Source organism: Aythya ferina (assembly GCF_964211825.1).
Source record: "Aythya ferina genome assembly, chromosome: 4".
NCBI classification, from domain to species: Eukaryota; Metazoa; Chordata; class Aves; order Anseriformes; family Anatidae; genus Aythya; species Aythya ferina.
The window spans coordinates 51,086,773-51,110,758 of record NC_140300.1 but is presented as its reverse complement, the minus strand read 5'-3'; the positions used below and the strand labels follow the sequence as shown (position 1 = coordinate 51,110,758).

General features: G+C 35.5%; 1 protein-coding gene across 12 annotated transcripts in view; it reads left to right on the top strand.

Annotated features, from left to right (window-relative positions):
• NEK1 (NIMA related kinase 1) overlaps positions 1 to 23,986 on the top strand; it is a 42,329-nt gene that overhangs the window by 6,389 nt on the left and 11,954 nt on the right. For 6 of the 12 annotated variants that reach the window (XM_084519118.1, XM_084519125.1, XM_084519122.1 and 3 more), the window contains exons 6-27: positions 151 to 218; positions 337 to 423; positions 1,487 to 1,541; positions 2,771 to 2,971; positions 3,907 to 3,967; positions 5,152 to 5,309; positions 7,224 to 7,283; positions 7,516 to 7,575; positions 7,742 to 7,789; positions 7,884 to 7,958; positions 11,021 to 11,193; positions 11,276 to 11,407; positions 14,728 to 14,830; positions 16,408 to 16,491; positions 17,003 to 17,086; positions 18,258 to 18,335; positions 19,430 to 19,525; positions 20,091 to 20,264; positions 21,076 to 21,141; positions 21,229 to 21,463; positions 22,551 to 22,703; positions 23,787 to 23,978. In XM_084519118.1, the coding sequence (XP_084375244.1) occupies positions 151 to 218; positions 337 to 423; positions 1,487 to 1,541; positions 2,771 to 2,971; positions 3,907 to 3,967; positions 5,152 to 5,309; positions 7,224 to 7,283; positions 7,516 to 7,575; positions 7,742 to 7,789; positions 7,884 to 7,958; positions 11,021 to 11,193; positions 11,276 to 11,407; positions 14,728 to 14,830; positions 16,408 to 16,491; positions 17,003 to 17,086; positions 18,258 to 18,335; positions 19,430 to 19,525; positions 20,091 to 20,264; positions 21,076 to 21,141; positions 21,229 to 21,463; positions 22,551 to 22,703; positions 23,787 to 23,978 (2,443 nt within the window). The remainder of the gene's footprint in view (positions 1 to 150; positions 219 to 336; positions 424 to 1,486; positions 1,542 to 2,770; positions 2,972 to 3,906; positions 3,968 to 5,151; positions 5,310 to 7,223; positions 7,284 to 7,515; positions 7,576 to 7,741; positions 7,790 to 7,883; positions 7,959 to 11,020; positions 11,194 to 11,275; positions 11,408 to 14,727; positions 14,831 to 16,407; positions 16,492 to 17,002; positions 17,087 to 18,257; positions 18,336 to 19,429; positions 19,526 to 20,090; positions 20,265 to 21,075; positions 21,142 to 21,228; positions 21,464 to 22,550; positions 22,704 to 23,786; positions 23,979 to 23,986) is intronic. The other 6 variants (XM_084519127.1, XM_084519128.1, XM_084519119.1 and 3 more) reach the window with 6 other exon arrangements.

The following is a 23,986-nucleotide window of genomic DNA, read 5'->3' as shown; positions in this document are numbered from 1 at the left end:
GGTGTTTCACAGTCAGTAACACTAATTCTAGTGACTGCATAGTAATCGAATAGTAGAAAACTTTATTCTTTTCAAAACATGTTGAGGGAAAAAAAAGTGCAATTGTATGAATGTTTTAATTAACAGACTTCTTAAAATTTCTATACCAAGAATATCTTTTTAACCAAAGATGGAACAATACAGCTGGGAGATTTTGGAATTGCCAGAGTTCTGAACAGGTAACTCCTTTTTTTTTTATACTTGTTTCTATGATTTAATCTAAATTGCTTTGATTTAGGAAATCAAAATCTGTGCTTATCTCATGTCAGTTAACATTCGTTCTTATTTTTTCCTTAGTACTGTGGAGTTGGCTCGCACGTGCATAGGAACACCATACTATTTATCACCTGAAATATGTCAGAACAGACCTTACAACAATAAAAGGTACTAATAACCATATTATTAAACATTTTTGTTAAGGAGATGATAGTGAGTTCTTTGGGAATCTAAGGCTGTTCTGTTCACATGACGATGAACAGTCACTAGTTCATCCTTTATCCAAGAAGACAGAGCCTCACTATATAGGTAGAACCTTACAGGTCTGTGTACTGCAAAGTAACGTGATGAAGAGATGATTTCGCTTAGTGCTTCGAATTCTAGATCTAGCCTTGTTCTTAGTTATGGTTCCACTTTTGCCAATCTACACAGTACTGCCGTAAATGATGAATGTGAAACTATATTAAGAAAGAAATCACAAACACAGTAATTGAATTCTCTAAGCACATGCATGAGTAGTCATATGGAAAGAGCATCCTGCAGGTACTGTACTTTTACATTTGCTGTCCTGCCAAGTACACTGTATCTGGTGATGGTATCCCTAATGTAATTAAAGTGGTTATTATCTATTTAGTCTTATTCTTCACTAAATGGCTGAAACATGCCTATTGTTGTGAGTACCTCATACTAATTTGTATTGTTTTCTTAAAAGATAAAATGATTGTAGCTCCTTGTCCCTTATTTTCTCCTACATGAGACTTCTTGTCCAATTGCATTCTAAACAAATTCTACAATCCTCTAGTGAGTGTGGGTAATATAAGTAAATGTTAAACAGCGTAAATTGTCTGTTTAGCTGAATTTAAGATTTTTATTTGCTGTGTTGGATGGCAGGTAGCTTTTTTATACTTCAAAGATCTCAGGCAAATTTATACGTTTATAGAAAACAAGCCTTTATCCATTGTTCATCTAATTTCTCTAATTTGGTTGGTGCAAATGAAAAGGTCTAAAATCTGGAGCCAGAGTTTTTCAGACTGCCCTTGCTTTTGATTGTTGATTTTGTTTGTTTACTGAGGCTTTGTAGCTTGGGAAGCTGGGGATGTACATACAAGGTAGATTGTACTCTTCTCAAAACACAGCATTTTGCTTTTCCAAGGTAGCGTGTTTAGTTCATAATTTATATGTCAATCTTACACCCAGAACTAACTATTGGGATGTGTTCTTCTTGATTTAGTGATATCTGGGCCCTTGGTTGTGTTCTCTATGAAATGTGCACACTTAAACATGCGGTGAGTAGGAACTTCTTGTTTCTTTGAAAGAATATTGAATTTAGAGATTATTCTTTTCTGCTGATATTGCAAATGTATTTCAGTTGCTTAAGGGTTTTCATGGTGACTGCTTAAAATTGCCTTCAACGTTTTAATCCCCTTTTCCAATACTGACCAACATTTCTGGTGTTTCAGTTTATGCCAGTCTCTGCAGAAATCTTAGTATTGTATTTTTTAAAAATTTATTTTCAAGGTACTTGTGTTAGCTGAAAAGATGTTAGCTGCAGTAACAACTAGTGTTATTTTCTTTCCCAAAACTTTACATTTTCACTGTAACTGAGCCTAAATTCAGACTGTCAGCTTTTGTGCAGGTAGATTCATGAATTTCTGTTTAGAATACTGGTAGTTCTTAGAAAAATTCCTAAAGTGAGAGTTCCTCTTTTTTTTTAAGAATACACCTTTAATCCACTTTTCAGTTATGAAGGGAAAAAACTTGCCATCATTTTATTTTAAAAATAGCTATTTTTATTAAAACAAGATAATAACAACATGTAATTTTTAAAAATAAAAAATAAAAAACCTTCCAGAGCATAAAGATTTCATAACAGCTTTTGCAATTTCTTATGGCGTTGTCTTTTTCTGGGACAACTGTGTTGACAAAGTTGCCTCTCTGAGGTGATAGCAGTAGGTTGTTTTCTCAAAACAGTGCATATCGCCCAGTTTACTTTTTGTTGTACAAAGGAATTGAATTGGTGCGTGCTGCCTGCTGAGTGTAGGCTAAGTATAAGAATTCCTTTGGATTTAGCACAGAATTAATGTCCATGTTTACATTCTTTCATTTAGAAGGACTTTTCTAAAAAAAGGGCAGAAGGCATGTGGTAGTGGAAAGTGTTTGGGGAAAAAAAAGAGGATCAAGCAGATGTAGTTACATAATTATTTCATCCTTACCTGTTTATCACTGTCCATCAAGATCAGGGGGAAACTATATGTTTCTATGGTATGAAGTAGCTGCAGTGTGATGCATTTTACATGAATGCAATATTTGGCAGCAGATTATTTTAAAGTATTGATGGAAATTGTTGATGGCCTTGAAAATTTGTTTTGATATGTTCAGGCAAATGAAAATTTCATGAAATGAAATTCTTTGTGTTTGGTCATTGGTTTGGTTTTTTTCCTCGCCTTTATGTGTAGCTTTACATGTGGGCAAGCAGTAATATGCAGTAACTGTTTTGTTTTCTTGCATGACATAGTTTGAAGCTGGTAACATGAAGAACTTGGTACTGAAGATAATCTCTGGATCTTTTCCTCCTGTTTCTATGCATTATTCATATGACCTACGTAATCTACTGTCACAGTTATTTAAAAGGAATCCTAAGGATAGACCATCAGTAAACTCCATATTGGAGAAAAACTTCATAGCCAAACGGGTTGAAAAGTTTCTCACGCCACAGGTATGGAGTTGGCTTTCATATAGTTTTGCTAAATACATCATAGGACTTTTCTTTATTCCAACGTCAATACACAACATGGGAAATTGGAATATTAGTATTTCCTACAGGTTTTATGCGGACCTTTCCAGTTGAGTAAAAAAGACTGTTACTGTGACGTGAAAAACAAAAGCAAAACAAAATAAAAACAAAACAAAAAAAAACTCAAATTACTTAAGTTTCAGAAACAAATATAAATTGACATTTTGTTGGGTGTGCTATTTTATATGTCTCTATATTCAGTGAGGAATTTTGAATCAGATGCTCATTTATTTAGATAGGCTTTTTCATGACATACAGGAGTACAAGAATAGTACTGATATGAGGTAAGTAAATACAGGCAGAGAAAGGACACTGAGGAAATGAATGCAAAAGGAGACCTCACTAAGTATAAAGAATCCTAATGGACTGTAATGCCAAGCTGAAGAAATTTCAGGAGACGGCCATGTATAATTGGAATTTCGATTGTATATGACTTTCAACTAATTATAGTTCATATTACTGCTCCAATGAAAGATCAGAATAAAAAGTCAGCAATGCTTGTTCTCCTGCCTTTTACAGAATGGCTATGAAATTTTTATTTGGGGTTAGTCAGGCAAATGATAACAAGTAGAAGACTACTACCAGATAAAGATATTTAATTTCTCGTAGATTGTGTAGACAATTTTGATGAGTGGTTCACTCACATGCTCAAATTAGAGATGCTATCTAATCTTAAAAAAATATATATTTTAATAAATGTGTTGGTCACTGGTGCATACATAGTTCTGTATTCATTTAAAGTTATGGCAAATAGTATTAGAAACTTTCTGAAACAGGCATACACACTTATCTGGAAAGGAGATCTTTCTCGCTTTGGGTGTAAACACCGTTGGCTAACAGTTCAACTTTTTGTTTAGCTTATTGCAGAAGAATTCAACCACAAAATCTTCCAGAAGTTTGGACCACATGCTGCACCAGGTAAGTAAATGTGTAAAGTGCTTTTGCTTTCAGATCTGGCAAGGTTGTATACCTACTTCTGTTCGTGTATTGTTTTGGGTGTGTTCTTAGAACTGATTTTACAAGTTCTGAGGAGAAGAGAGAGGGAAGCTTTTTTTTGTTTTCTTTTTTCACCGGGGAGCTGGATGTATGTAGAGTACAAATCTCATGTTAATGCAGTCTATGAGTCTGTCACACTTTGTGTACTCTTTCTTCTTGCGCTGTATTACGTTTCCAAAATGTAAGGAGACAGCGAAAACTGCAAATGCTGAAAACTACTTATTTGTTGTTAGTGGACATTTTTTGCCTTATTAATGACAAATGGGTAATAAGAAATCCCACTCCTTGTTAAAAGAAAAAAGGAGAGTAGGAGGTTTTGTTAGAGATTCCATGATCAAACCTTGACTTCAAGCCAAAGCAGTAGAATTTCTGGTATTGGTGGCAAATTAGATTGTAGATCACTTTCTCAAGTTTTCCTACTGTAGTCAGTTTACACTTATTTCTCAGATTTTCTTCCTTTTTTTCCCCTCCTTGTAATTATTTGAAACCATGGCAAGTGCTCTGCTGTTTTTTAATAGTATTGTGAATGTGTTTCACTGCTGTCCTGCTATTCTGTAGTAAGATAGTAAGAGAAACGTCCTTGCACTGATTCAAATTCACAAGATGATATTGGCATATTTTCAGGAACTTCTCATGAAAAACAACATCCTGATGAAACTGCAGCTGGTCTAGGGCTCATCTGCTGACAGGAGTGTTGCAGGTTGCAGTCCAGTGTCGTTAGTGGAGGGAGGCCTGCCTCTCAATTGCACTGGGAAAACTTTTCCCTGCGTTCATGACAACTGGATAATAAAACATGGCAGCTGGAACAAATTTAAACTCTCCAGTGTTAAGTGAAGTTGTAGGAGTGAAAAGTTCAGGAATTGTGTCCTGCTATTTTGTGTATTATATAATATGAATATATATTCATATATAAAAATGATATTTAGAAGAGCTGTTTTGGACAACTGGATTTATTACATTTACACAGTCAGCTCACATGTATGAAATGTTAGCACTTCACCCATTCTCCTCCAGCTTTGCTGTTCCAGTACCTTAGCAAAGGGAAATACAGGCAGACTATACTGACTGGCCTGAATATAGCTGTAATGCAGCCTTTTCTTGTTTAGCTAAAAGACCAGCTCAAGGACAAATCCTGGCTTCAGTTGCACCAGCTCAGAAAATTACCAAACCCGCTGCAAAATATGGAGTGCCTTTAGTGATGAAGAAGTCTTCAGATGCACCCAAAAAGCTTCATGAGAAAAAGATGATGACTAAATTTAGACAGGTAACAAACAAAGATACTTATATTGAACTGTTTTGCTAATGTTGTATTTAAACAGTACTGTAATATTTTACATTCTTTTTCAAAATGTTGCTTATATGGATGTATGCATCTGCAGAGAAAGTAGTAGTACTGTAAATGCTTGTCTTGCTTCATTATGGATTCTTTTTTTTTTTTTTTTTTTTTAATGTAAGGGTTTTTGGAGGCTGCCACCTTGGACTTGATTTCTCATGTGTTCTCATATCTTTGCATCTTTCTTATTGGTTCAGAAATAATCTGCAATTTTTAAACTTTAGAAAACTTTTAATAACTTCCTCAAGTGTTGTCAAGCAGAGAAATTGTGTAATCAGAAGAGGACTTTCCCAGACTTGATTCCATGAGCTGATGAGAAATGATTTTCTGTATACCTTCATATCGTACTACCAATCTTTTTTTTTCCAGTTGTCTTTCTTTATGTTCCCTATTACATAAAGCTGTTTGTATATTATTCCTTTAACTACTGCATGACCTGGAGATATTTCATGATACAGTTAGTTAGGCACATTTCAAGCAGCTAGTAACCAAGAAGCTCCCACTTCAGCTTTATTTTCTGCCTTCAGCAAGACAATCAATTCAAATTGTCTTCTGAAGAAGTGGTTTGTTTGTTTCTTTTTTTTTTTTTTTCCCCATGGCTCTTTGGAGAATATAATACTGAGATCTCTATGAAATTTGATAATATATTTGGTAGATGGAAAGAAAATTAGTCCTGAGATAGTTTTTCCTTAATCCTCCAGTAAGCGTTGAACCTCAGGGATAACTTCCGTCAGTTATCACACAAGCCTCATTTGCTCATCATGTGCAGTTTGAAAAAGAGAGCAAAAAAAAGGGAATGCACAAACATGTGTGTCCTAATGAGACCATGAGTCTTTCTCTTTTAAAGCTTGGTTGTGACATCAACTGCTGTTTTGCTACTGTTCATAATCAGTTTCACCAACTAACACTAAATCCACTTGCACTGAGGCCCAAAGCCCTTACTGTGGCAGGATATACAGACTGAGGAAGAATCCTCATGCTGTAAGAAGTCAAAAATGCTGCAATTTTAAGACATCATTTGTGTGGGTTGTATGTAGTGACAAGGGATAAGATGTAGGATAGAAATAATGGCTACGGTGTAATATAAGTTTTCTTCTCTTTGCTATTGTTTCAGGTTAGCCTCAGCTTGCAGTTCTCAACTCAGTTTTAATGGAACATGCATCAATCATCTCACTTAGAGTTATTACATGAATGCACTGTAGTTGAATTGCATTGACTTAGGTCTCTAAAGATTTCTGTTTTCTGAGATATTTGACTTTGAAGTACCAATCTGATGGGTTTGTCAAAAGAAAATCTTACAAATCTATCTGTATTCTTGTACAGTCGGGGGGGAAGCTTTCAGTAACATTCACTTTTGGAGAAAATTAGAGTAAGAAACATAGCTTATTTTGTATAGCTGACTTTTTACCAGATACTCAATTGTGGCTTCATTCCCCTCGTCCATGGATAACAAGAACTTAGGTAGAGTTACACAAGAGAAGTCACCTAAGGATAACGTAATAAATCTGTTCTCCACGTAAAAAGAGAATCTTAAAATTGAAGGACCCTCAGAGACTGTGAAAAGATTATAATATGGAATGACATTGCCAGAGAAGAAAAATGGAGACAGATCTGAAATTACTACCTTCAGCTTTCAAGATGGAGCTCTTAGCAGCGGATGAGCAAGTACCATAGCCTTTGCCTGAGATCTGAGCAGTGCTTTACATTTACAACTCCTCAGTAATTAATTATTTTAAACCAACTTTTGCACATACTGAATTGTGAATTTAATTTTTTTTCTTTGATTAGAGTTTTCCTCTCATTCTGACATTTGCTATCTAATTTGAAGTTTCACCTTTTATCTAGGCCTTTCCAACTCCCATGAAGAAAATGAATCCAGGAGAAGAAAGGAGGAAAATGTTTGAGGTATCACAAAATCATCTGCTAACATTCAATCTAAGCAAAAGCTAGGTCCAGAGCAAGAATGACAAAATAAAACCGTCAAACCTTTCCTCCTAATCTTTTTTTTCCAAACATCTAGAAATGATTTTTATCTTCGTGGACATAAGTCAGCAATTGGAAGACTAACCAATCTTGACAGACGCTTCACAGAATAATGGCTCAGTAATAAATACCAAATTATATGCTTGTTTTTCAGGAACCTTCAAAAAAGAAAAGGTTAGAGTTGCCTGAAAAAGAAAAGCGCCAGAGAGATCAGGTAGACAAGATACTTGAGGCACCCTTTTTTCTTTTTTTTTTTTTTTTTTTTTTTTAACATCCATAGTAATTTTAGTGAAATGTGTTGAGTTTTGTTGCGTGTCACCTAGGAATACAGAGTAGTTCAGTTTGCCAGTTACTAAATATGTTTAATCCTTACATTGCAGATCAGTTTACTGAAGGCGGAAGAAATAAGAAGATTGGAGAAAGAAAGGGTAAAATATGTTTAAAATGTGTTAATAGTGAAGCTCAATTTTTACTTAAAGTGATTCCTTGAATTACGTTTTCCTTTATTGTTTTCTCCTTCAGATGGAACGAATAAACAGAGCCAGGGAACAAGGATGGAGGAATGTGCTTGGTTCAGGTGGAAGTGGTGATGTTAAGGTTGGCAGCAGATGCAGAAATGTGATGTAGTGTGTTCCCCCCACCTTTGGTTATCTGGCATGGTCTTACCTTTTCAGAAACATCTGCTCTTGGAGATCAACTCTTGGAGCTGTCCAGTATTAATCTACTGATAATTTAAGGCAAAGTGTATAATAGACTTTATTCCCTGGCTTTTTGGAGATCATATGCAATTTTCATTTTTAATACTTATTAAATTTCTGAATCTCCCCTCTTTCTGCCAGTAATGGTTTTCATGCACCACTTTCTTTTTTCCACTTCTGCTTTTGCTACTTTTCCTGCGCTAAATCTATGCATGAACAGCTTCTTACATATTCAAGTTTGTTCTCAAATTTTTTTGTTGAAATATTTTCCCAGGTTCTCATACTGTGGTAATGGACATCTTTCCCAATATTAAAAATGTGCTTTTAAGCATTCATTTTTATTTACCAACGTAAAAGACAATTACAATACCTATATTGATAAGTTGTCCATAATGGGAGAAGAAATTCCTGAGTAAATGTAATTTTTTCCTGAAAGCAGTTACCCCTTAGCCATTCACTTCTTATGGATTTAAATTACATAATTTAATCTTAATCCTATGACAGTTTGTATTTGCATAACTGTTCTGGGAAGTAGTATCATGAAGGTACTTCAATATAAAAATCTGGATCCTCTATTTTTATGAGACAGACAGTGCAGAAATTTCAGTATTGTTGTGGTGTAAATCTATTGAACAATATGAAGTGGGTTAAAAACCAACCATTTGTTTTGGTGTTAGGGAGTCCTACAAAAATATTTAGCCTAAACAAATTCAACACAGTTTTCATAAACAAGCTCTGGCTATGCACTGGGGTCAAAATGAGAAGAGGTTTTATTTTCTTCTCCATGTACAACAAAACATGAAGAAACCAAAAGTACATGACAAGGTTTCATTAGCTGCTTTTGATAACTGTTCTGCAAAATAGACGCAATTTTTGGCTGCGTGTCACATATTGTATAACTTAGCTTAAATATAAAAGCAAATGTAAAAATACCAGACTTTCAAAACTACCATGTGTGGCTTTAATGGGAAATCAAAAACCATCATCTGGTTCCCATGCCTTCATTCTCTCTCTTAGGATGATGCTGGCAAGCACCAATGCAGGCTTCTGTACAACATGATATATACGCATCGGCATATTTGGATCAGAGCTCTATATGTTACTGAAAACAATCATGCCTTTGATTAACTTCAAGAGTTTTATTGCAAGGGCCTTAGACATGGAAAGTACTCCCTGTTTTTTAGCTAAAACAGCATCACTAACTTCTATTCGCAGTAAAGTAAGGAAATTGTGTTTCAGTAGCTGTGAGTACTTTCTCTAAGTGTCACTGTGTTAAATATCAGAGCAAACATCCTTTAAAATTGTTTGAAATTTGTTCTCTGGATTAGGTAGTTTTGTGCAGATTGTACTGCAGGCCACTAAGGTATCATCACTTGAGGTTTCCATGTATTGTTACAGTATTGTTGATGTAATTACCCATTTCCTTTCTCCCTCACAGAAACAGTGCAGCCAGTGACTCCCTGCTGGTGCTGTTAGTTTAGAATGGCAGTGTTCAAGCATTCCAGTAATGCAAGCCACATGGTCTCTAAATGTACAGCAGGGTCTTGCAGTGCAGTATTTTCTCCTCCTGTCTTTTTTGGATTGGTTGCTCGTACCTGCTTCTGGGGTAAAGTAGGGAAAGAGATGGCAAGGAGTAGACTTTGGGTTTGTGCTTCTAGCAGGGGCTGTAATGGTTCTGCAGGTGGTTGATGAGCACCTGCTGCTTAGCATTTGCTTAGAGATTGATCGTGCTATTTCTTTAGGTAATCCTTTTGGAAACTGAGCTCTAGTAATTGTAGGTGAAACCTTTAAGAGTGTGTAAGGCAAGGCTTTGCATTCTATTTGTAGAATCAGTTGTCTTGTATAATAAGTTACTTTTATCCAGAAGAACAACGTACCAGCATACTTATTTTAATGCTTGAATAAATCTTCTGGTTAGTATTCTATCACATAGGCTATTGATGTGCATTGAACAATTGAAAATGAGAAAGTGGGCCAAATTGCATTGTTAAATATAGGCTGTTCAAGAACTTCTGGGTGGACAGCTATAAATCTGTCACATCTGTACTGTCCTATTTGAATGTACATGAAATACTTTGGACCACTCTGGAAAGAACATTCACAGATCCCGTAGGTTCGCTGCCATGGGCTATTTGACCACTTTCCCCAGGTGTAAAAGGAACATTTTTATGCATGTGCTGACAACCTTAACCTTGTTTTGCCAATTTCACACTTTCTGCATCCATCCTTGGCTACTACTGTACACAGCTGCTTGCAACATTTTGTTTTTTATTATTATTTTCATATGAAGGCTCTCCAGGAATTCGAACTCTTTGAGAGTGACAGAGATCATTTTCACAAAACTGTAATTTGTGGTACATGATCTGAACTGCAGTAGGAAAGCATCTCAGTTCTGGTGATGCAGCCAAGTTATAGATTGGTAAAAATGGGGATTCTCAGATAAATCTGCTGTTAATGTCACTTAGCAAATTTAGAAGTGTGCTTAACTGTTTCTGACTTCAATTTAAAAAGTGAATGTTTGGATAGAAATGACTCAGTAGTGCTTCAGTTAGTTAGTACTGTATCATTTTTAGCTTTTTGTGCTAAAACTTTAATTTTTGCCATATAGAACATCTGCTATCTCCAGTTACACTTCAATGGATTCCTCACCAATAACTGCCAGAATGTGTGACAGATGTCTCATGTATAATTACACTATTATCAAAGGGAGGTAAAATACTGTGTTATTTTGGAGTGCTAACTGAAAAACAAGTTTTTAATTTATCAATCTTGTAGTGGTAAAGTGATGAAAAGGGATTTTAATTCCTTGGTTAAAATAAGGGAACACCAAGAGTAAAACTAAAACCAGTTCAGAATTGTTGCAGAACATATTCATACTTTATTCTGCCAGAGAGGTGAAAATTGGAAGGGCTTGTTAAAACCATTGTTTGAGATGTCCACCCTACCTTTTCTGATTTTCAGGCACCGTATTATGGTGGTGGAGGTGGTCTTGGTCCTTTTCCAGTGTCTTCCAGAGGACAATATGAGCATTATCATGCTATTTTTGACCAGATGCAAAAGGAGAACTTTAGAGTAGCTGAAGAGAGGGAAGCCAGATGGAGGGCAGAAGTACAAGGCCGAGAAGCTGTTGAGAGGTATGGCTACCTTCCACTAGAGGTTGCATGTGGTCTGCTTTAGATGAAAGTAATGAAAGTTACTGTACGTATTTATCTGCAGAGGAATTCCACCTGGAATACGTCCAGGAGTTCCTAAGGGGCCTGCAGGTCATCACCATTTACCTGATGCTGATGCAATTAGGAAAAAAATGAAAAGATCGAAGGAGGTGTCTAAACAAGCCAATGCAAACAGGTTGGACTATGATAATCCATAAATCTGTCCCTACGTGTTAGATTTTTGTTCTGTCTTGTTCCATTTAGTAGCTGAACATGTCTCAAAACCACCTTTATCCATTGGTACTGTGCTGTCTGTTTGTGTGTTGGTCCCTCACAGACCACAATTCTTTTAGAACCAATGGAAACCTTGGCTTTCCCAATAGGGGAAAAAAGGATTACTTACAACTGTAACTAAACTAGATTTAAGCCAAAAATCCTGGCTTAATGCAGTTACAGTCTAGCTAAAACAATAACCCTCCTTTGCTTTTTTCATAGTTCTGTTTTCTGTGTTACCTGCCAAGATGCTTCCTTGTTCTGTCATCTCATTCTGACTGCCTTCTCTCCATCTCAGTGTTTGATCTTGTAACGTAGAGGAGTGTCTAGAAAGCTTTCTGCGTTCTTAGCTCCCATTTATTGACAAGTGGAAAACTTGTAGTAGCTTTCTTCATCAAGAGATGTGAATGCTAGGTGTTATAACAGTATGCAACTTACTGCAAAGAATAAGCACCACAGAATTATAAAGTGAGCATGTTTTGTATATGAAAAAGCGTTGATTGTCTACCTATTTCAGGTAGATTGGCAACCTCTTTCAGTTAGTTTTTTCAAAACTGCATTGCCTTTTTTCAAATCTGTTAATATTGTGTAAAGGACTGTTTCCACACTGAAGAGTGGTGTACGGGGAAGTATATACTTAGAATGTCAGTACTTCAACATTACTCACTAATTTTCTTAGAGAGATTTTTTTTTCTATATGGATTATTCAAACTTCTGCAGACCCAGAGATGTATCCCATGGGGGCAGAAATAAATGGTGTTAATGTGAAGAAAAGGAAGTGGCCAAAGAAAACGTTTGTTTTTCTAAATGAATTTTATTCAGTTTTATGTTTCATATAGTATGTTTTACCTTCTAGATTTTTCTATTTTAAAATATATGGCAATAGTATAGCACATTTAACACTGATGTTAAAATTTTGCAAGCTGCAAGGTATGTGCTATTTCCTTTATAGTAATTTGGACCATTGTGAGCTAACTGAAATTCTTCCTGATACAACCCAGGACTGGAAGATATATTTTCTCAACTGACATAGATGCGTCTTTCCAGCCTTCTCTGTTTATTCCCAACCCTTTGCACACAATGCCATCATTGACAAATCTTGCTTAGGTTAGAGGTATTATTTGCCTTGCACATTCGACAATATTAGATGATACTTGGTAATTCAGGTAAATTGTTTTAAATGTGTTTAAATTTGAGAGCAACTATAATAGAGGGCTGCAAATTACTAATAACCTGGAGATCCTGAAGAGAAATTGATTCAATTTTTCTCAAATCCATGAACTCAGAAGCACTCGATGAATGTAGCGTGCAGAGGTTTTAAAACAGATGAATATGATTTTCTGTCTATAAGCTGGATTACCTTTAACCTTAAATTGAACTGCTGTTTCTTAGCATTTAAAATGTATTAAGTATTTGTACTTCATTATCTAAAAAGTACTTTTTTTTATCATAGCCAGCCTAGCAGTGTTTCTCTCTCACACTTTATTCTTTCAGCTAGAGATGAGATCTAAAGATAGGTGTTCAAGATGTTTACCCAAAAGAAAAAGAATGTTAAGAATAACAACTTTCCTGAAGATAGGTAATTTAAAGCATATATTTAAAAAGTTGAGAAATCCTTGAGTTACAGTCTTCCTGATTACACTAGCACAGCTAACGCAAAGCTAAGTACCCTCAACTTCAGCAATCTTTACAAATTGTCTCTTAGACAGCAACTCTGTCCAGAAGAAATCTGGTTGAAGCTTTTTAACAATATGAGTCACTTGGCATTAGAGTAGGGAGAAATGGTATCACGTAAAATTTAGTTGAAATAAGTTTTTGCTATGTACTTGGTTTGAGACAAATAATTTCTTTTGCTCAAAGAGCACCTCTCCTACCTGTAAGCTAAACTTTGTCAGTATGACCCGTTTTGACAGATTTCGTTATCCACCAGTTGAGTTTATATGCAGTGAACAGTCAAAATCATATAGTGAGCCAAATATGTATATACAAAAATTACGAAGTGTTTCTTTCTTTACCAGTAACACTTATGTGGACTGTCCTGAATTTTCAGAGCAGCTACAGCATTTGTACTGTTGCATCAAAGTCATTTTACGTATCTCTTATTTCCTGAATTATAGCATATGGAAATAGCACTTCATTTCCCAATTGCTGGGTGGTGGGGTGAGGAAGACTAGGTGCCAGGGTGTTTAGTTAGTGTGCTAATTCATTTAAGAATTACTAGGAATAGTTCCTGTGTGGCAAAATTATTTTTTCTTTAACTGTTTCAGCCTGATGGGTTATTGCTATCAGCTTATTCCAATACCTTCCTTCCTATTGCTGGACCTCCAATACTCTTCAATCAAATGAAGTTAGGGGAGCCTTGGAAAGGGGATTGCCTCATCGTTCTACAATCTGTTACAATATCTAACACCATTCATCACCTTTTTCTTTCTTTTTTTCTTGCTTTGTTTTGTTTAAATAGGGAACTTTCTCCCCTTAGTCTTCTAACCAATTTTTCAGAAACTGGTTCCTCTACAAAATGATCATAGGTATGTACTAGGAAACTTGGCTGCCAGCTGCTCAGTTGCAATAAATTGAATGTAGCCTTGTTAATCCAAACAGGACCCTGATCTGGGGTGAAACGTGAAAAAAACATCTTGGTTTGGTTAATTCTGAGGTAGGAAAACTTCTTCAGGGTCCCTTCAAAATCAGACAAGCAAAAGTCCCACCGAATCCCCCCAAAACAGATGCCAGAATGCTGTTGGAATACTAGCACTGTGTCTGTTATCTAAGTGGTAAGTGGTAGAAGCTCTTACTCCAAGCATAGGTCAGATTAAGGCTAGTGGATGGCTCATGAAGGAAGTCTTCTTACCCATCTGTAAAGGGAAGCCTTGAAATAATCTGTCCTTTTTTTTTTTTTTTTAACTTTTTATTTTACAAATGATAATTAATGAAAACCAGCTGAGATTTTTTCAGAACTAACTGCACTGAAATTGTGATTTGACGTTCATTTTGTTTTGATGAGCAGGATATGGAAGAACAACACAGTGTTCTGCGAGGGCATGTTTAATTGTACTTTTAATATAGTTGAACCTACTTTTTCTCCATTTCATGGAATTCTGTTGTATTTCAGCCAATTAAAGGTGTTTTGAGAAGATATGTTTTTCATGGTTAGTTTTTGTGTCCTAGTTTAAATATATGTATAGGTTTTGCAAGTGTTGTATTTCAGAGACTTTCAGCTTGCTATGTGTTGTAATTATTCAGGCAAAAAGGGTGGTTACCTGCAGAAAGAGCAAGGCAAGTTGAAGAATTCTGGCAACGAAAGAGGGAAGCCATGCAAAACAAAGCTCGAGCTGAAGGACACATGGTATGGAAAATCTGTCTTCCTACTTATATTACTGCTTCAGAATGCTTTACAAATCAAAAAGGAAAAAAATTACATTTTTGTGCATGTCTAACTTGATATTGTGAACTTTAGAACATTACTTTTTTTTTTTTCCTGTTTATAGCTGTAAAGCTTTGGTTAAAATTAAACTATGTATTTTTCAGTAGCTTGAACTTTAAATGAAGTTTGATTAAACTTTTAACTCAGCTACACTAGTGTGTTTTAGAAAAACATTCTGTTTATTAAGAAGATATTATAAAGACATCCATCTTCAGTCTGTAGAGATTAACTAATGGACAGTGTCACAAAATGTTCTTTGTTCTTTATGCTTGCAGTTCTAAATTCAGTATTCCTCTAGGAAATGTGTTTAGCAGTAACAACATCTTGCAAGTGATTCCTTTATATTAGGATGTTATTATTTCTGAAAAAGTGAATATGGAGAATAATATACCTTTCTATTTTTTATGGCTTAACGTTCAAACCAAAACTGGAATTCATGGAATCTTCATGAATGTATGTTATTTCTTACCTATGAGGATGGTTCTTCTAATTTATTGTCTCATCCCCCAGTGACTAAACCACAGAAGTTTAGAAATACCCTCTTTTCTTGAATTACTGATTTTTCAGCTCAATTTTGAAAGAGTATTTAGCAAAAATATTTGCATTCGGTGCTTCCTGTCAAGAATTTAACTGGAGTATTGATTTACAGGTGGTTCTCGGTACTCAAGCTTGAGAAAGCTAAAGCCCCAGTGTTTTACAAGGCACAAACAAGGTCCATGTAACAGCACATAATAAATGCAGTTAACATAAATCTAATTAACAGATCAAGATATTTTTAATAAGTTCAGCAGAAGCTTACAGTATATCATGGAAAAAAAAATATTTAAATATGATTTTATACCAAGCAGAAAACTCTTGATTTAAAGGATTCTCATACTGTCCTGAATTGGACTCCTGTTTTCCATTCCTTTGAGGTTGAATCCTTTTGTTTACAACTCCAAGTACATCACACTAACCTAGATTATACATTGTAAATCCACATGTATTAGCAAGGTAAGACAGCTTGTTAGGTTTAGAAAGGAAAATGTAATAAGCGTATACAAATATGTTACAAGATTGATGAGTTTGCTACTTACAGTATGTTTAAAAAAATATGATGATGGATAAATGCTTACTCTACATCTGATGATTCCACTTTTATCTTAGGCTTGACTCGACAATGGCAGAAATGCCAGCTGCGTGCCACAACTTGTATTTAATCTAGATGTACAAAAACTGCTGTCTGTCAGAATTTATGCTTCCAACATAGCAGGAGAAGACCAGAATTGTAGGGAGAAGACCGCTGTAATATTAAAGGTCTAGCCTCTTCCTGGCTACTCAGGATTTTCAGTTGTCACTGTCATTTGTTTCTTATAAGTGAAAGGGGGTTATCAGCTAATTTCAGAACAACTGCAGATCATTGGTGGATTTGCTTTCTTATAAATGAACATTTACTGGATAAAGCAGATAATTTTACTGCCCCAGCCATTTTAAATTTTATACCATTAAATGGCAAACAGGGTACACTGCAAAACGTGGCAGATATCTATGGAGGCAGGCCCATTTCTGCAAGAGGAAGAAAATCCAGAAACAAGGAAGAAGAGGTATGCTTGCCGCATGTTTGCCACTTCCATCACACAAACAGCACTATTTTGACCTTGACTGTGCCTCGTTTCCCTGCATGGTTCATTTGTGTAACAAAATGAAGACTTTATAAGTTCCTAGGAAAAATATTTTTTTTCTGAAATCTCAGTGTGTAATTTTTTTTAATAATCATAAAATTATTGTTGTCTACAGCAGTTTGCCTAGGAAAGGTTCTTGAACATGCACGCATATCTATAGGGTGTAACTGTGTTGTAACAGATGCAACCATTCCTGGTCCTTGATTGTATCAAGTGTAATGGTAGCTTAACACTGAGGAACACAAGTTTCAGTTTTCTTTAATTTAATTGGATGAGAATTCTTCTGGAAATTATCAAGTGCTAATATAGTGATAGCAATAGCGTTTTTTCCCCTCATTTCATCTGGCTTTTTGTGGAATCTTAAGTATTATAAGCCAAGCATACTGCAGATAGTTTCAGTATAATTGAAACTTATTTCCGTTCTTTACTTTAGGAATATTTGGCAAGATTAAGACAGATCCGGCTACAAAACTTCAATGAACGTCAACAGATTAAAGCAAAACTTCGTGGAGAGAAGGTCAGTTTGAAAAATAAATACTTCAGGAAGTTGGCTGTGGGATCATGTTATTTTATCCCTACAGAAATATTTTTATGATAAGCAATTTTACATGTAAATATATATATACATATGTATATTAACACATTTCATTCTGCTCTACAGTTAGTGTACCTGTATCTGTTCTTCTAGAATTCATGAAATTTGTTGGATATTTCAGTTAGAGATGCAGCTTCAGTGCATGTTACTTAATAACCTGTTAACAAGTAGGACAACATAAAATTACATCTGAATTTGATCCACAAATCTGTCGTTAAGCACTAGCATATTTATACTTTGTTGTGGTTTTGCCTTGGCATGCAGCTAACCACCACACATGCTCACCCTCTCTCCCCAGGGGGTTGAGGAGAGAATCAGAGAGGTAAAAGTGCAAGAACTCACAGGTTGAGATAAGGACAATTTACTAGGTAAAGCAAAAGTCATGTGAGCAAGCAAAGCAAGGAATTCATTTGGTGCTTCCCACTGGCAGGCAGGGTGTTCAACCACTCACAGGAAAGCAGGGTTCATCACATGTAATGGTTTCTGGGGGAGAACAGCAGCGTCACTCCCAACGTCCCCCTTCCTCCTCCTCGGCCCCGGCTGCTGTCGCTGAGCATGACACTGGGTGGTGTGGGACATCCCTTTGGGCAGCCTGGGCCAGCTGTCCCGGCTGAATCCCCTCCAGCTCCTGGGGCACTCTCGGCCCCTCGCTTGCAGGGCAGCATGAGGAGCTTGGAAGGCCTCACCTCTGGGCCAGCGCTGCTCTGCAACAGAACACAGATGTATTATCACTACTATTTTCATCAAAAACCCAAAACACAGCATTGCGTGAGCCTCTATGAAGAAAATTAACTCTATCCCAGCCAAAACCATGACAACGTATTTACTTGTAGCTATAGGAACTTCTCTAGAATTGACTTTTTGACAATGTTCACACAGAATATGTATGAATATAATAAAAAAAATAATAATAATCACTAGTCTCAAAAATGAAGTTTCATCCAAGTAGGTATTATATTCAAGTGAGGAGTTACATAGTAAAATTATGGCTTGTGTTAGTCAGACAGTCTAAATGATCCCAGTAGTCACTTTTATCATTCAGCTCTTAAGTACATGCATTGATGATAATTCTTTGAGGACTTGTGCTTTTCAGAATGAAGCTGGCAGTTCTGATGGGCAAGAATCAAGCGAGGAAGCAGAACTGAAACGCAAAAAGATAGAAGCACAGAAGGTAATTGTGAAAAGGGAGGAAATGGAACTCCTTGTTTTAAAATTTGCTTCTTATCTCATGAAGTTCTTTGCATTTCATTTTGCTATTAATAGTTTGTTAATGCATCCACTAATAGAGATTTTTGTCTCTGGTAAGTCATACATACTGTATTGAGGTAACAACTCTGTTCAACTGATTTATCTCAGCAATTTCAAAATATGTTGTAATGTAGCATAGCAGGCAAAGATTCTCCCATCCATGCCTTTTAAGGTTTTTCTCTAGATTAGCTTTAGTCCTTAAGGCAATTTGGTATAACTAAGATAGCATTTTGATACAGAAGTGGGAAGGTAAATGTACCTTAAATAACAACTTCTAGTTAAAAGGATAAAGGAAGCCAAAACTCCTCACCTGTGCCAACAGAGGCCACATGTAGACTGTAAGGTGGGCTATTATATAACCCTGTGATAACTTGCATTTAGTTCAGAGTTCCAAATCAGTTGTAATTCATAGGAATCCGTTTTTTTATTAGAGCTTTATTCTTTGTATTCTTCTAATAACTCTATCTACTATACTATATTTATACCAAGTATACAGGTGTACATACTCTATCTGTTCATTTTTTCCTTTCATCCTCAAAGAGCAATGTAAAAACAAGCAGACCTTATGCCTAACCTTAAAACTAGGGGTGAAACAGCAATGGAAGCTTTTTGTGTTTGTTGAACAAATGTAGAAAATTTAAGCTGAATATTTAATAGTTTATGATTAATGAATTTTGCTTCATTTTTTTTTAAGAAAATAATCTAATTTTAAATTACTTCTACCACAGTTAATATGTACACTAAAAATTAATCATGCCAATCAAGAATTGTAAGTATATTTTGAGGAGTTGTTACCATTTTAAATATTGGAGAACAGTTATTGTACTTGTGTGGTGATTTTGAGTATCAGTGGAAATCTCCCTTCGCAGTCTATAAAGCAGTAAGTGAGAGAAAGTGAGATGAGGTGATCCAATAATGTTTCTTTTTAAGATGTTTCACAGAATGGTGTATTAATGTTTTTTATGGTTCAAGCTGGTCTTTTTTTTTTTTTTTTTTTCGCTTGTTTCTTTATTATAGGCCCAAGCAAATGCTCGAGCTGCAGTTCTAAAAGAACAGTTAGAGCAAAAAAGAAAGGAAGCATATGAAAGAGAGAAAAGAGCTTGGGAAGAACATGTAAGAAAACCTATTATATGGTCAACATATGTAGTACTGTGTATTTGTATGACGAAAATCTTACACTGTGATTGTAAAAGCTTACACTGTGATTCTCAAGCTTAGATAATATGTCTTCTGAAACTGGAGAGAGCATCTGCCGGTCAGAATTCCCTCATTAAAAACCTAATCTTAAGTATACTTGAATAAAAATTTGGTTCAAGAACTTAAGAACAGCAAACCTAAGAATCATTAGGATTACCTTAAGTATTTTATTATTGGTCTGCAACTTACGAAATTGTACATAATCTTCTTTTGCTTACATGTGCTGTGGAGTGACAAGTCCCACTAGTGATGTCTCTCTGCTAAAAAAAAAAAAAAAAAAAAAAAAAAAAGTGGGACGTTGTGAAGCTGATAAATTGGAAATAGTTAATATCTGTCGTTGACAGCTTAATATGAAAATGTGTAACATTATTATCCTTTTCTAAGATTTACCTGAGCATATTTGATCATACTGTATTTTATGTGCAGTCTTTGATTTATTGCTTTATTTATTTTTTTTTTTAATTGAATCTGTATTATACAGCTGATAGCAAAAGGAGTAAAGAGTCCGAACATGCCTTTTCATGTGGGAGCTACAGGACACAGTCCTGTGCATGGAATACAAGAGACTGGAGCATCTCTTCCTAAGCAACAGCTTCCAATTAAGCCCAGTACACCAGTCATTTCCATGACTTCTGCTTTGAAGGAAGTGGGTGTGGTAGGTACTTCTGCTAAAAGTTACCTTTTTTTACTTAAAATTAAAAAATCATAAATAGATATACTGATTTGGAAAAGAATTTTCAGAAGAATTTGCATGTAAGGTAAACAAAAATGCTTAAGGATACTAGTTGCTGATAGGTCTTACACAATAGTTCAAATTGCTTTAGTCCTGTAATTGAGACTGATCAAGAACAATGCAGAATGTTTCTCTGAAAAATGCTCTGTGTAATGCAATATTTGCCTTTTTTTTAATCTGTAGTTGTGCATCTGCCTATTGTCAGTCAACTTGATCTGGGCGGGTTTTCTTTGTTTTTGGATACTAAGGAGATAATGTTTTCTTATTCTTTACTGACTTGATATTATATACACTGTAGTTGCTGAAGTTTTCTTCTCACTTCTGCTGTTCTTTACAGGTCCTCTTAGACTCCGTCCTTGCCACTTTTCTGTTCTCTTACAGAATTACTCATTTCTAGCACTGGAAGTGGTTGGCATTTTGCTGCACATGTCACATCTAGCTTCATCTCTGCCTGTTTTGTGCTATGGATTTCCCTTGCCTGCTTAAACTGAGACTGGTTCATTTGCTCACCCATTTCAGATAGCAAATAGGTCACACAGACACTGTCCTTGAAATTCAGTCTTTGTGAAACCCCACAAAAACTGAAGTATTGTCCATTCTGTCTTAATCTATCTACAGTTGTCAATGAAAGCGTGTTAGAGGTGACTTTTTGCTATTATTTCTATTAATATTCTTGAGGTTACTTTTTCTGACATATTCTTCTACACTGTATTTCATGCTTCTTTCTTTAAAGGATGAGAATGTAACTGCTATCCAGGAAGCTGAAGAGGAAACAAAAAAGCCAGATCTTGCAGTGCAAGTATGTCCAATTGTGTTCGGTTTAATTTAGTTTTCTCCTTTTTAAGGAAGGTACTGTTTAAGTGATACATATTGGTCCTTATTTCAGAATAAACGGCAAATACTGAAAAGATTGAATCAAAATCTTAAAGCTCAAGAAGATGACAAAGGAACAAAAGAAAATAAAAATTTATCTGAATCAGATGGGTCCGAGGATGGTAAGGAACAGCAAGAAGATGTCCATCCACTTGTAGGAGATCGCAAAAAATGGGAATCGAAGGCATCTGAATTGGTAGTTCCTCTAGCACAGTTATCATTGGAAGACTCTCTTTCTGGAACAGACCGTAAGCACTCAATTACCACCATGACATTAGTAAATCAGTAGTATCTGCTTTTATAAAGCAAGTACTCTTTTTTTTTTGTTGCTGCTTGTGTGTCGTGTGTCATTTGCTTCTAAAACAGGTGGTTATGTATTGCCTTGCGTAAGGAATAAGGCACAGGCTTAGTAGTTAAATGACCTGCCGATGATATAAAAAAAACTGTAATTTCAAAAAATAGTTAATGAAATGCACGCTGTGCATTTCTTTCTTCAAGTTGTCTTTGTAAATGTCTTTTAAATAGGTGTTAATCTAAAGGATAAAAACTTTTAAAACATATGCAAGTTTCTTATTCTATTTACAAATCCTTTTATGTTTTCAGTAGAACAATAAAAACTGAGGGTTATTCTTTTAATCAAGCCTGTCTTTCAGATTTCCTATCTGCTTTCTCTGATATTTCAGGTGGAAGACCTTTTTCTTAGTTTCAGTGTGTCTTACCAAGGCTGTTTTACAACATAGAAATAAATGATCACTGAAAGACTTGCTTCATAGCACAGTAGTTTTACATGGTTAGGATGTTCGAAGATCAGGAAACTTCATTCTTTTGTTCTACTTCTTTGTTGCCACTTTGTATTCTCTGTTCTCCTCAAGGAGAAATAACAGAAACAAATGTCAAAATAGAGCAGGAGAAGGCTTTCTAGTTTCTCTTACATATGAGCAAGTTTGTAGAAGTAGAGGTGAACTTTTCTATCATGCCAGTTTTAAAAAAATCTCAGCCATATTTTCTTCTAGAGTACCTGAATTGCTGAAAAGACCTCCTGCTTTTGTTCTTAAGTTGAAGATGTCAATTGTCATTTAATAACTTCTGTTCCTAAGATGAATTGTCAGAAGAGGAACTCTAGACTTTTGACCACAGTCTTTAGGCTCTATGACTTGGGGAGAGGTGGCATAAGTCTGGCGTGGTTGTTTTTAGCTTTGTGGAGGTTCTTTGTCTATAGAAAGTATAAACAATTATAGTACATTTATAGTATAACTACTATAATATAAGTAAAGTATTTGATCATACTTAAAGTGAACAAAAGTTTCTAACGTGTTCTTGTTTCTGTCCTGACAGGGCAAACTATGGGGGAAGTAATTAAACTAGATTTTGGTGAACCCCACAGGAAAGTCTGGGGCAAAAGCCCTACTGATTCAGTCCTGAAAATTCTAGGAGAAGCAGAGTTGCAGCTGCAAACTGAATTACTGGAAGAACTAGATATAACAAATGGTAAGCACGGACGGTAACTATATGCACTGCAAGGGCAGGAAGTGCCAGCTTGCCAGTTTGTCTAGTGAGAATAATTTTGAAGTGATTGATGCACATTCTGTCCTTACTCTTTCTTTTTTCTTCTGTGTGTTGCCTCAGTTCTGAATGTTTATGAATGTTCCGCATGTCAGCACAGGCTCAATACCAAAAGATACCAAAAAATTTCAAACCCACTCGAGTAATAAGAAATTAAGGTGGATGTGTTGAAATGTCTTGGACTTTGCTTGTTAATATTAACAGTTTTTTTTAAAGGGATGTTGTGAACTGAATATTGAATTGCATAGCTCCCGTAGCTTTCTTGTTAGCATGTGACTTAGCATACTAGTGGAATTTCCTTCTGGACAAGTACTTGTTGTCCTTAATGCAAATTATGTTGCTTCTTTATCTTCCTTGTCTTTCTGGTGAACAACTTTCATACCTGTTCTTTTGCTATTGCCCCTTTTGTCTATTCTCTTTTTTGTCTATTTCTCTTTGCTTTATAAGTGCTAGATGCAAGAAGCTTTTACAGCTTTAGTATATTTTTGCCTTCATCAAGACAAAATACTAGTTTCTTTTATTAGAAATGGATGGTGGTACTTCTCTAAAGAAATCTAAGGCTCAGTTACATTTGTTACATATGTATTAATAATATTTACAGCCGTTAGCCAAACCCATAGGCTATTGTACCTTTTCACCTCATGATTTAAACCAGTAAAACCATTGATAACATAGTGATAACCATTGTATACCTTGAAAACTTTTGTTAAAATTTAGTTTAATCTTGAAAATACCAGAGAACAGTACAATTTCATATTTATTCCAATAAATATAAAAGTAATAATTATAAAGTAGCAAGTACACCTGCTGTTATGGGAGGGGGAGAATTCTGTTTTTATATTTCTGTTTTCCTTGTTCCTTCTTCATAATAAAAGCATGCAAACTTTTCTACTGTGTAGACGTTATGTTTTAAAACCCAAGATTCTCAACTTACCTTGTAGTCACGTTGTAGTTTATTACTGAATTGTGTCAAAGCACTGTTTAAACGACAGACTAATTTTGTTTTAGATACTGCAGAAGTTGTTGAAGGAGATCATCACTCCTTAATTGTAAAACAGGATAAGGAAGAGAAAGCTTTTCCTACTGTTGGACCTCAGTCTTCAGTGCCAGTTGGTATCTCACAGAACAAAGTGACTATACCAGAAGAATCTCAAAGAGCTGGAGCTACCCAGGTGCAGAGCAAACCTATTATGCTGGATGGTAAGTCA